Consider the following 12,557-nt stretch of genomic DNA (forward strand, 5'->3'; position numbering starts at 1 on the left):
ACCCTGCGGCCTTTTCGGAGCTATCGCAAATAAAACCGTCCTGAAGTGCTGCTTCTCCTTTTCTGCATTAAATAATCTCTATTTTGCATGCGGGTTTTATTAAAGTAGACAAATTAACATTAAAAGGCAACATTAAACCATCAAGCATGATTCCGGCCATTCTGTCGCATTTTCAGCAGCCTCCTGCCTGTTTACGGTCTCATTAGTTCAGCAGCTAATCACTGGATTTAATCACTAATTAACAGCTGCGACACACAGGCCGCACATTCTGTTTTCATAGCCGCACTTGGAGCGTCTCCTCCCGGACTCCGTCGCCTCCTCCTTCCGCCCCTCCTGGTGCTCCTGGTTCTCCTCCAGCCGCAGGATGGACACCTCCTGGAGCAATTTCCTCTTTCAGGTGAGCCCCGAGTGAAGCCGGTGGGTGTTGTGGAGGTGGGAGGAGGTCGGGGTGGGTGGAGGGTGTCCGGGGTTACCGGGGGTGGAGGAGGTCACAGCAGGGTCACTGCTCCCTCCACACCTGTCTGAACCCCAACACCTGTCTGCAGGTAAACCCTCACCTGCAGGTAACCCCCCAAATTACTCATCTCCATCTCCTGGCAACGTTTGATTTATAGTGAATTTTAATTTGGTTTATTCTGTCTAGAAGTGACACAAACAAGCAAAAAAGATCAATGCTGACGATGTTATTGATAAATACGAACTATTTCTGTGAATTTTTTTACACTTTTACTGAATATTCTATGAAAAAAATCATATATTTATGCCTTGAAATGTTTGCAGAATTTTCTAAATATGCGGCTTCTAACCTGATAGTTTATAACATGTTCTAGAGGGTTTTAGTGCAATAAACTAAGAACAGCTGATGTTTTCTGCACTGTAAAAAAATCAGAACATTTCTAACTATTTTGTCACAAATAACATCATCAAAAGTTTGTTTTTAGAAACATTAATTTGTTCTTTTACAATGTTTATCCATAATATTGCACAGTTTTTACTGCATGTAAATGAGTAAAAAAAATCAATATTTTACAGATATTTGGTGCTATTTGAATTAAAAAAATAATTTTTACAGATCCTCTCTGTTTTGTTAAATTAGACAAGTAAACAGAAACAGTAAAATGACAGTTTTTACTGCATGTAAATAAGCACAAATATCAATATTCTGTAGATATTTACTGTTATTTGAATGAAAAATATATATTTTTGCAGATTTTCTTTTTTGTTAAATTACAGATAAGTAAACAGTAAAATGACACACTTTTACTGCATGTAAATGAGCATAAATACAAATATTTTCCAGATTGTTACTGTTATTTGAATATAAAAGTAAATATTTTTACAAATTTTCCCTGTTTATTAAATTACAAATAGGGAAACAGTAAAATTACAGCTTTTAGTGTGTGTGAACCAGCAGAAATATCTTTCTTTTACAGATATTTGCTGTTATTGTAAAAACAAAATACATTTTATCTCTCTCTCTCTCTCTCTCTCTCTATATATATATATATATATATATATATATATATATATATATATATATATATAAAAATATAAATAATGTATTTTTATGTTGAATATAAGGACTGAAAAATGCTAAATTATTTTTAACTTAACTTTTTAACATTTAACAGATTTCCCCATCTTGGCACAGATAATATTGAGTAAAATCACAGAAAAAAATCTGAATTTGCACATTTAAAAAATTGTTTTAAAAGTTAAATAAATCCATAAGTTTCACTCCCACAGACATGTAAATTGGAGAGAACACGAGACTGTCAGATAAATGTAATGTCAGTAAAAAATGCAGTATTTCTTTCTGAAATGTAGTACCTCTAATATGTCCTGTCTGTATTTGACCTGCTCAGTGTTGATCCAGATGTTGCCGTTGTTTTTCTCTAACAGACGCCGTCGACTCAGAACCAGCCGGAGACGCAGCTGCAGTCGGAGCTGCTGCCGGATCTGACCGGCGCCGCTCAGAGTCCTCCGGCTGAACACATCGTGGCGCCGCCGTCCACCGTCGACACCGCCGCCCTGAGCGAGGAGCCGCTGCCGGGTGAGAACCAGAAACCCTGACCACACAGAACCCAGTATCACCTTTAAAATGACTGTAAATCATAAGGTCTAATCTGTAAAACAATTCTTTAATTACTGCAATTATCTGATGTTTTATCAATTAAGCTATAAAGTTACACACGCAAACTGCATGATTTTCTGATTTCCTGTGGTTTTTTCCATCACAAAATAAACGATTTTAGCACAAATTTCAAATGTACAACTAACAGAAAATGTTCCGGTTGACTTTTGATTGTTAGAGCTGCAAAATATTGAATAAAAGCCGTTTACAACCAAAAATAGAAACATTTATTTAATGGAAAATTATATTTTTTTCCCCAGATGTTTTGCTATGTTTTGGCCTCCATACACACAATGTTCTTTAGTATTATAAAAGCAACATTTTCTCCACAAACATCCGTTTGTATTAACGAAACGAGAATTGTAAATTTCCAGAAATGTTTAATTACAGCAATTAAAATATTTTTTATTTTCAAAAAGTATTCCATCAAAATGCATTATCAGATGTGTTATTAAACTCATAATATTACAAAACACAAAGCGCTCATGTTCTTGTTTTGAAAAATGTATCTGATGTAAAATAAACAGGAAGTTTTTTAAGCTTTTACAGATAGTTAAAGCTGCCATATAAAAATATATTAACACAGCTATTATTATTAAATAATAATTTTAAAATAATGTTCCTCACTTATATATATATATGTATATATATATATATATATATATATATATATATATATATATATATATATATATATATATATATATATATATATATAGTATTTATATTTATTGTTTGTCAGATTTATTTTAGATTTTTATTTTCCAACTTGATTATAGAATTGTCTTTTGGGGTTTTTTAAAATTTTATTAGAATTTTATATTTATTTTAATTTTATAAACTCACTTTCTCCACAAAAAAAAGCAAAAATGATACAAAAAGACTTGAAAAGAAGCAAAAAAACCCCCACAAAAACACTGATTATCTGTTAGATGTGGGTCCACAGTGAGGAAAAATGTCATGGGAGTGATAAAAGTTTTTAATCAGTGTTTTTTGCTTCTTTTTGTGGGGAAAAGTGAGTTTAATCTTCCTTACTAATCTGATTTGTTTTGTTTTCAAGTGTATTATAGTATTTTATATTTATTTCATTTTAAAATTTGATTTCAAGTCTTTTTTTCCTATTTATTGTTTTGCATTTTAGTATTTTATATTTATTTTCTCATCTTGGATTTTGATCTTTAAGTCATGTTTTTTCTTTATTTTTTTTTTTTACAAAATTTTCTTCAAATTTTATATTTATTAAAATTTTGTAAACTAACTTTTGTCCACAAAAAGAAGCAAAAATGATACAAAAAGACACACAGAAACACTGATTTTATTAGGAAAAATGTGACAGGTGTGTTTTTAATCAGTGTTTTTGTGTTATTTTCGCTTCTTTTCATGTCTTTTTGTATCATTTTTGCTTCTTTTTGTGGACAAAAGTGACTTTAATCTTCCTTACTAATCTGATTTGTTTTGTTTTCACGTATATTATAGTTATTTTATTTAGTTTGACACATTTTGTCCTCCGTATTCACAGCACCTAACTGGACGTTTATTTTTGTGAATTATTTTAAACTGAGGTGTAACTTTAACGTCCCGTGTCCTCCTCAGTGAAACCTCTGACCAAACCGAGCCGTCCGGCCCACATCTGCGCCACCTGCAACAAGGAGTTCAAGAACAGCTACAACCTGCGGCGGCACCAGTCGGTCCACACCGGCATCAAGATGAAGGACCGGGCGGCGCGGGAGAAGGAGGACGGGGCGAAGGCGGGTCGTCTGGAGAAGCAGACGGTGCCGCTGTCCCTCCTCCACCTCACCCTCCCCCCGCAGCCTCCCCCACAGCCCGCCGCCAACGCCGCCGCCCTCCCCCAGCCGGGTCAGCTGACCAACCAGGAGGGCCAGCCGGTGTCCGTGTCCATCGCCCCGGCAACCGTCACCATGGCTGCACCGCCTCAGCCCATCCAGGCGGCCGTTGTCGTCGTCGGGTCCATGGAGCAGGTGGGTCCTCCGGGAGCCGAGCCAGAGGGCAGAACTCAGAGGTTCTGTTTGTCCGCACGCACCGAGTCGCACTGAAGTCCCGTTTTAACTCACTGGGGGTTCAGTTTCAATTTAAAGTCCCGCATCTCCATGGAAACGGAACAACACGAGGAAGGAGAGAGAACTCAGAATGACACGGAGAGACAAAAACAACACAGAAAGGTGTAGAAATAGCACAAAAAAGACACAAAAGTTGCAACAATAACAGACAAAAATGACCCAAAGACACATAAGAAAAGAGAAAAACAAAACAGAAAAGTAGATATAACACAAGGAGACAAAAAATGGATGATCCAGCACCGTTTCTGTTAAATGTGTCAGCCTTCTGTGTATGTCTCCGACATTTTGGTTGATCCAGAGGTTACAGCGACCAACATGACATGTCACTTTTGCTTCTTTTCATGTTGTTTTGTATCATTTTGCTTCTTTTTCTGTCATTTTTCTTCTTTTTGCATCACTTTTGTTTCTTTCTGTCATTTTGCATCTTTTCATGTTGTTTTTTTATCATTCTGCTCCTTTTTGTGCCATTTTGCTTCTTTTTCTGTCATTTATCCTTTTTTGTCTCATTTTTGCATTTTTTCATGTTGTTTTGTGTCATTTTGCTCATTTTTCTGTAATTTTTGCATCTTTCTGTCATTTTTGCTTGTTTTTGTGTTTTTTCCACATCTTTTTTTGTCATTTTTTCTTCTTTTTGTATCACTTTTGCTTCTTTTTGTCATTTTTCTTTCTTTTTGCATCACTTCTGCTCTTTTTTATGTCATTTTTGCATTTTTGTGTCATTTTTGCATATTCTTGCATCACTTGCTTCTTTTCGTGTCATTTTTGCATCCTTTTGTGTCATTCTTGCGGCTTTCCATGCCATTTTTACATCTTTTTGTGTCTTTTTTGCTTCTTTCTGTGTCGATTTTGCATATTTTTCTGCCTTTCTGTGCCTAAATTGGACTGTCACGATCAGATTATGAAACTGAAAGTTCTGTTCTCTTCAGTAAAAGTGTAAAACTTTTCTGAATTCTCCATCCTTCTCCTTCATGGCTGTTCTGTTTCCATAGAGGTACAGGACTTTAGACTGCAGAGAAAAACGAACCAACAGTGAGGAAAAATGAGGCGGGACTTCAGAGAGTGAAACATGAACAGAGCCTCCTCATTCAACATACGCTGCTGATAACTTGTGTGTTTTTGAATTATTATTTTATCTGTGACATATTTTCTTACATTTGGACGTCACTCTTCTTCCTCTGTACGACAGAATCCAAACCCCGCCCCCATCGCCAACACCAACCAGGTGAGGAAGAACCACGCCTGCGAGGCCTGTGGGAAGGCCTTCAGAGACGTCTACCACCTGAACCGACACCGGCTGTCGCACTCGGACGAGAAGCCCTACTCCTGCCCCATCTGCCAGCAGCGCTTCAAGAGGAAAGACCGGATGAGCTACCACGTCCGCTCGCACCAGGGCGGCGTCGAGAAGCCCTACGTCTGCCCGCACTGCGCCAAGGCCTTCTCCAGGTACCGACCAACACTGTCTGGAAGTACTGATGAAGATTTCTGTAACGTTTCAAGCAAGAGTGCCCGTTTTATTTCCATACTTTACATTTTCAAGGTGACAGTGAAAGAAAAGTTTGAGCCAACGATCGACTGATCATTGAGGCTGATATTTGGCATTTTTAGGTCATTGGTATCATGATTTTTATTGACAGGTTACAGCAAAGTAAATTAACAGCTTCTTTGGCTCTGATGCAACAGTGTCCCGCCCACAGCTCTCTCTGATTGGCTGCTACGTGTCACAGGTAACAGCCAATCACTGAAGGCCATTGTTAACACAGAGACAGAGAATTAACGTCCTTCTAAAGTCAGATTAACTTTCAGTTCTGACAGACAGTAGAGAAACAACCTGCAGAATCTGAACAAGAAGCATAAATCGGGATGTTAGCTGCTACAGTGGCTAATGCTACGCTAACAACTTGCAGCTAAGTTGAGAGGCAGCCACAGATTAACATGAAACAGAGTTTTAAAGAAACAATAACTACTGTAATAATGCTTTTAGATCTGGACCTTAGCGGGAAATGAAAGTGATTGAATAGAAAAAGATTAGAACAGCAGGTGACATACTGTTATTGATCTCAATCGATCGATCGATCAAGAATTGTAGCATCATGTGACACTCAAATGTCAGCGTAAAGATATCAATACTTTAAATTAATGTGAAAATGCATCTTAAAAGAGCATTTCCTATTTCAGTAACAGAAGTATTGCACAAATGTTGACCCATCTGTAAAAATGAACACTGTTTAAGGAGGTTATCCCTCACATTGTGATTTCATCGGCAACCCTGACTCTTCCTAGACACACAGAAAACTGACCCAGGAATTAGTCTGATTCTTAAACCCTGTGAGCATTTACAGCCTATCTTCATTCCAGATCTGGACGACTATATACAGCACCTAACCTTTGTTTTACACCTTCAGACTCCTGAGAAACTTAGTCTGGAGTATCGGTATTGGCGATACTGGCCCTGTATTTACTTGGTATCGGATCGATACTAAATCTTGCAGTATCAAACACCACTATTGTGGATTCTTACAGTGAAAACCATTTCAAAAGCATCAGATGTCATGTTCTTCCCAATCTGACTGCTTTTGTTTTGGTGTTTTCAGACCGGATCATCTGAACAGTCACGTCCGACAGGTTCACTCCACAGAGAGACCCTTCAAGTGCACGGTAAGCAGACTGAAAGACTTAAATATGATTATATCAGAAAACTATGTTGTCCCAGAACTTTGGTGGTCACGTCGGCCACCGATCGGCCCAGTTCATGAGCGATCTTCTCCCATGATCAAAAAGCATGTAAAAAGGCTCATTTCATTGTCTCTAACTTGTTCTGACCAACTACCTATCAGACATGCTGATATGAACCCTGAAAATTTACCCAGAATGCACTGCAAGTTTTCTCTGATGAATTATCAGAAAACAGAAACACATCCAGGGTAGCAATGATTGTTTCTATGACTCAATGTCATAGACATTAAACTGTTCAAACTGTGATACATCCCATAATACTGATGCTCACAGCTGATTCTAGAGGAAACGAACAACAACCAGATTTAGTGTTTAGACTGTGACACCTGGATGGATGGAAAACTGATTTGATTGGTTATTCTGAGTGTCTGTTTTTTTGTTGTTTTGTGCTCGTTTTTGTCATTTTTTGTCGTCTTTCTATCATTTTGAGTCAGTTTTGTGTTGTTTTGTTTGTATTAGAGACACTTTTGTCTCATAGAGGTCATTTTGTTGGTGTTTTTTCTTTTCCTGTTTTGTTTGTTGTTTTTCTTTTTTTGTTATGGCTTTTTTGTGTCCATATTTAGGCATTTTGTGTTGTGTTTTTCTTTTTTTAAGTCTCATTTTTGTCTGCTTATAGAGAAAATGATTCTGAGGGTTCGATTGTTTGCTGATTGATTCTTGTTTTGACTTAAATTTTTCTAAACACTTCCTGCAGACGTGCACGTCGGCGTTCGCCACTCGGGATCGTCTTCGAGCTCACCTGATTCGCCACGAGGAGAAGGTTCCGTGTCACATCTGCGGGAAGCTGCTGTCGGCCGCTTACATCACCGACCACATGAGAGTCCACAACCAATCACAGCACCATGCCTGCCACCTCTGCAACCGCAGTAAGAAACATTCGCAACACGAGTCAGCACAAATCCTGTGTCTTTTTTCACTGAACCTCTATGGAAACAGAATGAAATGTGATGATTTTCAGCTCATATTTGGATCATTTTAATCATTTGTTTTATTACTATAAGTGACATGAAGCTACAGCTAAACTGTTGATGGACCTTTAGTCCACACTGAACCTCTGACCCGAGTGTTTGTGTTCAGGCTTCACCACGCTCACCTACCTGCGGGTCCACGCCCAGAAGCACCACGGTCAGGAGTGGAAGGAGAGCGGCGGGGCTCGGGGTGGGTTCGGCGGGACCAGTGCCGGCGGCATCCTGCTCTGTCAGCTCTGCGGCGTCCAGTGTAAGACGGCCACGCAGCTGCAGGGTCACATGGGCACCCACGCCAACCAGGGCGACCCGGGGCCCGACCCGACCAGCGCCGGACCCGTCGGCACCACCAGCGTGGCCGTCACCGTGTCCAGCGCCAGCACAGTGGGACTGCTGGTTACTGACTGCTCCAGTATCGCCCCACAGCCACACAGCTAGCTGGGAGGGTCGGGGGTCCGGGGAGGGACGGGTGGGACCAGGAGGGGCCAGGGAGACAACAAAAAGACGTGGAGGACGAAACTGAGCAGCCCGTCCAGGTGTGTGGATCCAAATTACACTTTTTTTAGATTTCACCCTTTGAAGCTGTTCATGTGCACTTTATGTTCCTGTTTTATTTTTCTTCACTGTGGTTCAAAAATTGCACAAAAGATCAAAAAATGAAACAAAATATCCAAAACTGACATAAAAACATCCCAAAATTACACAAAAGATCCTAAACTGACACAAACAGATCCAAAAATTGCACAAAAGATCCAAAACTGACACAAAAGATCCCGAAATTACATTAAAAGATTTTTAAAAATCCACAAAAGATCCAAAACTGACCCAAAAAGATCCAAAAATTTCACAAAAAGGTCCAAAACTGACTCAAAAACATCTAAAAAATTGTACAAAAAGATCCAAAATGGACACGAAAAGATCCAAAAATTACACAAAAAGATCCAAACCTGACACAGAAATTCCAAAATCACTCACAAAGATCCAAAAATTACACAAAAACATCCAAAAATTACACAAAAGATCCAAAAATTACCCAAAAAGATCCAAAAATTACACAAAAAAAATCCAAAAATTCCATAAAAAGATCCAAAACTGACATAAAAGCATCGAAAATGTACACAAAAACATCCAAAAATTGCATAAAAAGATCCAAAAATTACAATAAAAAAATCCAAAAATTACACAAAATCATCCAAAATTACATAAGAAGATATGAAATTACACCAAAAAATCCAGAAATACACAAAAGATCTAAAAATGACATAAAAACATCCAAAAATTACACAAACGATCCAAAAGTGACACAAAAAGATCCAAAACTAACACTAGATTTAAACGTGACTCAATCGTTGCAAAGATAATTGACAAAATTGACACGAAAAAACACAAAAACATGCAAAAATGTAACGTAATCTGTGGCTGACTTTCCATCTTAACTGTTTGAATCTCATCGGTTTGAGATTTTAAGTGATAAATATCCTTAAAACGATCTTGGAACATTAGATTAACTTTAAAACGTCATTAGAACCTGTTGCGGGAACATTATCTGTGCTGGAATGGTAATATTAATGTTGCATGTTGGTTAATACAGTTCTTCTGTTTTTATTTTGCAGATACTTTGTGCCACAGCTGGATCTCAGTCAGGAGAACCCGCCTGGACGTTTGGTTTCATGTTGTTTTGTTCTGATCAACAGACTTTCTGTATAAACTGTACGAGTCGAGGAGGGACGATGACGAAACCTCCGTTTGTTCCTAAAAGAGGAAATTTAATGTGTATTTTTATTCTTCTGGCTTAGTGACTAGCTGTCATCATTTCATGGTTTTAATTTCCAGCACAGCCGCTCATGATTTTGTAAAGCTGTTTTTATATCCCATGATATCCGTGTTTGTTTCTGACGAGGACCTCAGTGACTTACAGTGAATTTAAACGGTTTTTACTCCCCTGGAACTTTTTGACTTTTATTCCTTTTCAACTTTCAACTTAATTTGTCTTTATTGACAAGAATTTACCAAAAAAAAGATTATTTTATGTCAAAGTTCAGTTCAGTTTATTTGTCATTTGCAGTACAAAACCACATTGGAAAGAGGTACAAGAAGCTCAAAGTGCACTGTCAACATCTAAAAACAACAAATACAGAAGAAAATAGGACAGTAAAAAGAACAGAGATAAGATGCCACATAAAATACTGAAGAATAAAGTACTAAGATCCAATAAATAGTTCATAAAAAATTTAAAAAACCATGTTAGACTCAAGGTGCATTATTTAGAGTCATCACAGCTTGTGGGAAGAAGCTCTTTAAATAACGAGATGTGGTACATTTCATTGACCGATATCTTTTCCCTGGGGGAGGGACTTCAAACATGGTCCTGGCAGGATGGCCTGAAGAATCATTTACAATCTGTAAAGCACAGTGTAAAAGTCTTGCTTTATATGTGGCCTCCAGGAGCGGCAAAGTGCAGCTGATGGTCCTTCTGGCTGAGCAAACCACTTTATCCAAAACCTTCTTTTCTTTCAGTGAGAACAGGTTTCTACTAAGTAATGTCAATTAATTAAAAACAGAAAATAAGTGATGCTGCCACCACCATGCTTCAAGTCATGATGCTGCCACCACCATGCTTCACATCATGATGCTGCCACCATCATGCTTCACATCATGATGATGCCACCACCATGCTTCACATCATGATGCTGCCACCACCATGCTTCACATCATGATGATGCCACCACCATGCTTCAGAGTGGGGTTGGTGCATTTTCACATTTACATGAAAAAGTCTTTATTATAAATTCTTAACAGAAAAGCCAAATTAAACTGACAGTCATTCAGTGTTAGAAATCAATAAAATGAGAAAACTTCCAGGAGGGTTAATACTTTATATTGCCACTGAATATCAGATTCTTCTCTAATTTATTTCCGAGCAGCGTAAGGTTTGTCAGATCCTTCACAGGACGGCAGAGAGAGTGTTTCTGATGGGCCATCGTGTACATACACTTTTATAAAGCTGACGAAGAACTAGTTTGTATATATTCCCCATGAACACTGAATGTGCATAATTCTGCTTCATATGATCTTTGTTCTTAATCTGGATGCTGATTTGTAACTTTAAAAATTGTAATTTGTAGCTACCTTGGTGACACATTTTCTGTGGCTGTGCATATTGATTGTACTTGATGCATAGTGCATAGCGCCTCGTTACTGTATTAAAAGGCAGTAAAATGCATGTGTGGATTCAAGTTCAGCTGATCTTCACGGGTTCTTTCATAAAGCGAGCTCAGAAAAGTCTGGATTTGAGTACAACACCTGACTTCAATTAACCGGAGAAATCGGTCAAGTTTACACAATCAGGCTAATTATCCTGCAGCAAAATGATTAAAACATAAGAATTAAAACATCTAAAACAATTCAGAAACAAAATTATGAAAAAGGTCGCAAGAAACTGCTGTTTTACTAAATACAAGTAATAATAAGCTTAATATTTAGACAGCACTTTATAAACTTAGACTGAACAAAAAAAAATACTAAAAAATAAAAAAATCTGGCAGCAATATGCCAGAAAAATAAGTTAAAAAGTGGTGGAGTACTATAACTGGTGAAAATATCAAACAGCAAATATTTGTAAAATACTGATGTTTTTGCTAGTTTAAATACAGTAAAAATTAGTTAATTTTATGGTCACACATTGCAAAAGAAAGAATTACATGTTCAAATTGGGTTTTTTTTGTTTTTTTTTTTACTGTTCAGAGGTAAATTAATAATTTTCTTTCATTTTACTACATATGATGTGTAATTTGACAAAACAGCAAAAATCTGTGAAATTACTGAAAAATTATCCCTTTTCAATCCTTAACATACATATATTTTCCTTTAAATGACAGCAAATATCTGTTCATATGTATATATGATTTAAATACAGTAAAACATTTGATTTTGTGGTCAAAAGAAACAGAAAAAGAAGAAATTGCCCTTTGTAAAAATATAGATTTTTGATGTTTTGACATTATTTGGTCAAGCTTTGGCCATTTTTCTCTTACAGTTACCTGTAATTTAACAAAACAGAAAATCTGTAAAATAACAGTAATAATCACAGTCAAAACTGTTAAAGTTCAGTTTTTACAGTGTACAAAGTGCTTTAAAAATTAAGGAGGCAAATAATGTAAAAAAAAGTGAAAGATAAAAATCATAGAACAAAATATAAAGAATATAAAAATACAGATTGATTTGTTTCTTAAATCACAAATATCTGCAGTTATAAACGGTTTGACAAAAAAAAAGTTGAATGAGTTTTTATCAGTGATATCTATGAGCATCAGTAATCTGTCAAAAGGCTGTTTTATTTTCATTGTTGCGTGCTAGCATTAAAATTGTTGTGTACCTTAAAATATAGGCTTCAAAGCCAGGTGGTTAAATTCACAATAAACGATTTTTTTTCTGCTGGTCTCTAAAATTAAAAATTTAAAGTAGGTCATCATTAATTATGATTCTAAGATAATTATCATTGTAAAATAACATCATTTCCAGCTGTATGTTCAGACCTGTGGTGATTGTGTGGAGCTGGACCAGGCTGACAGTCCCAGTTAATCTGGTTCACTGGTTCAATGGTGACCAGCAGCTAGTTAACATTGTTTACAGCAGCTCCAACCCTCC

General features: G+C 37.1%; 1 protein-coding gene across 1 annotated transcript; it reads left to right on the top strand.

The window, feature by feature from the left end:
• Positions 1-6: 6 nt before the first annotated feature.
• Positions 7-11,133, top strand: LOC111585670 (myc-associated zinc finger protein). The gene is made up of 8 exons (XM_023295232.3): positions 7-397; positions 1,903-2,053; positions 3,728-4,113; positions 5,399-5,655; positions 6,804-6,867; positions 7,640-7,811; positions 8,023-8,446; positions 9,524-11,133. Exons 1-7 carry the CDS (start codon positions 365-367, stop codon positions 8,346-8,348), a joined length of 1,389 nt encoding a protein of 462 aa, XP_023151000.1. The 5' UTR covers positions 7-364; the 3' UTR covers positions 8,349-8,446; positions 9,524-11,133.
• The last annotated feature ends 1,424 nt before the right edge of the window (positions 11,134-12,557 follow it).

This window comes from Amphiprion ocellaris, chromosome 19, assembly GCF_022539595.1.
Source record: "Amphiprion ocellaris isolate individual 3 ecotype Okinawa chromosome 19, ASM2253959v1, whole genome shotgun sequence".
Taxonomy (NCBI): Eukaryota; Metazoa; Chordata; class Actinopteri; family Pomacentridae; genus Amphiprion; species Amphiprion ocellaris.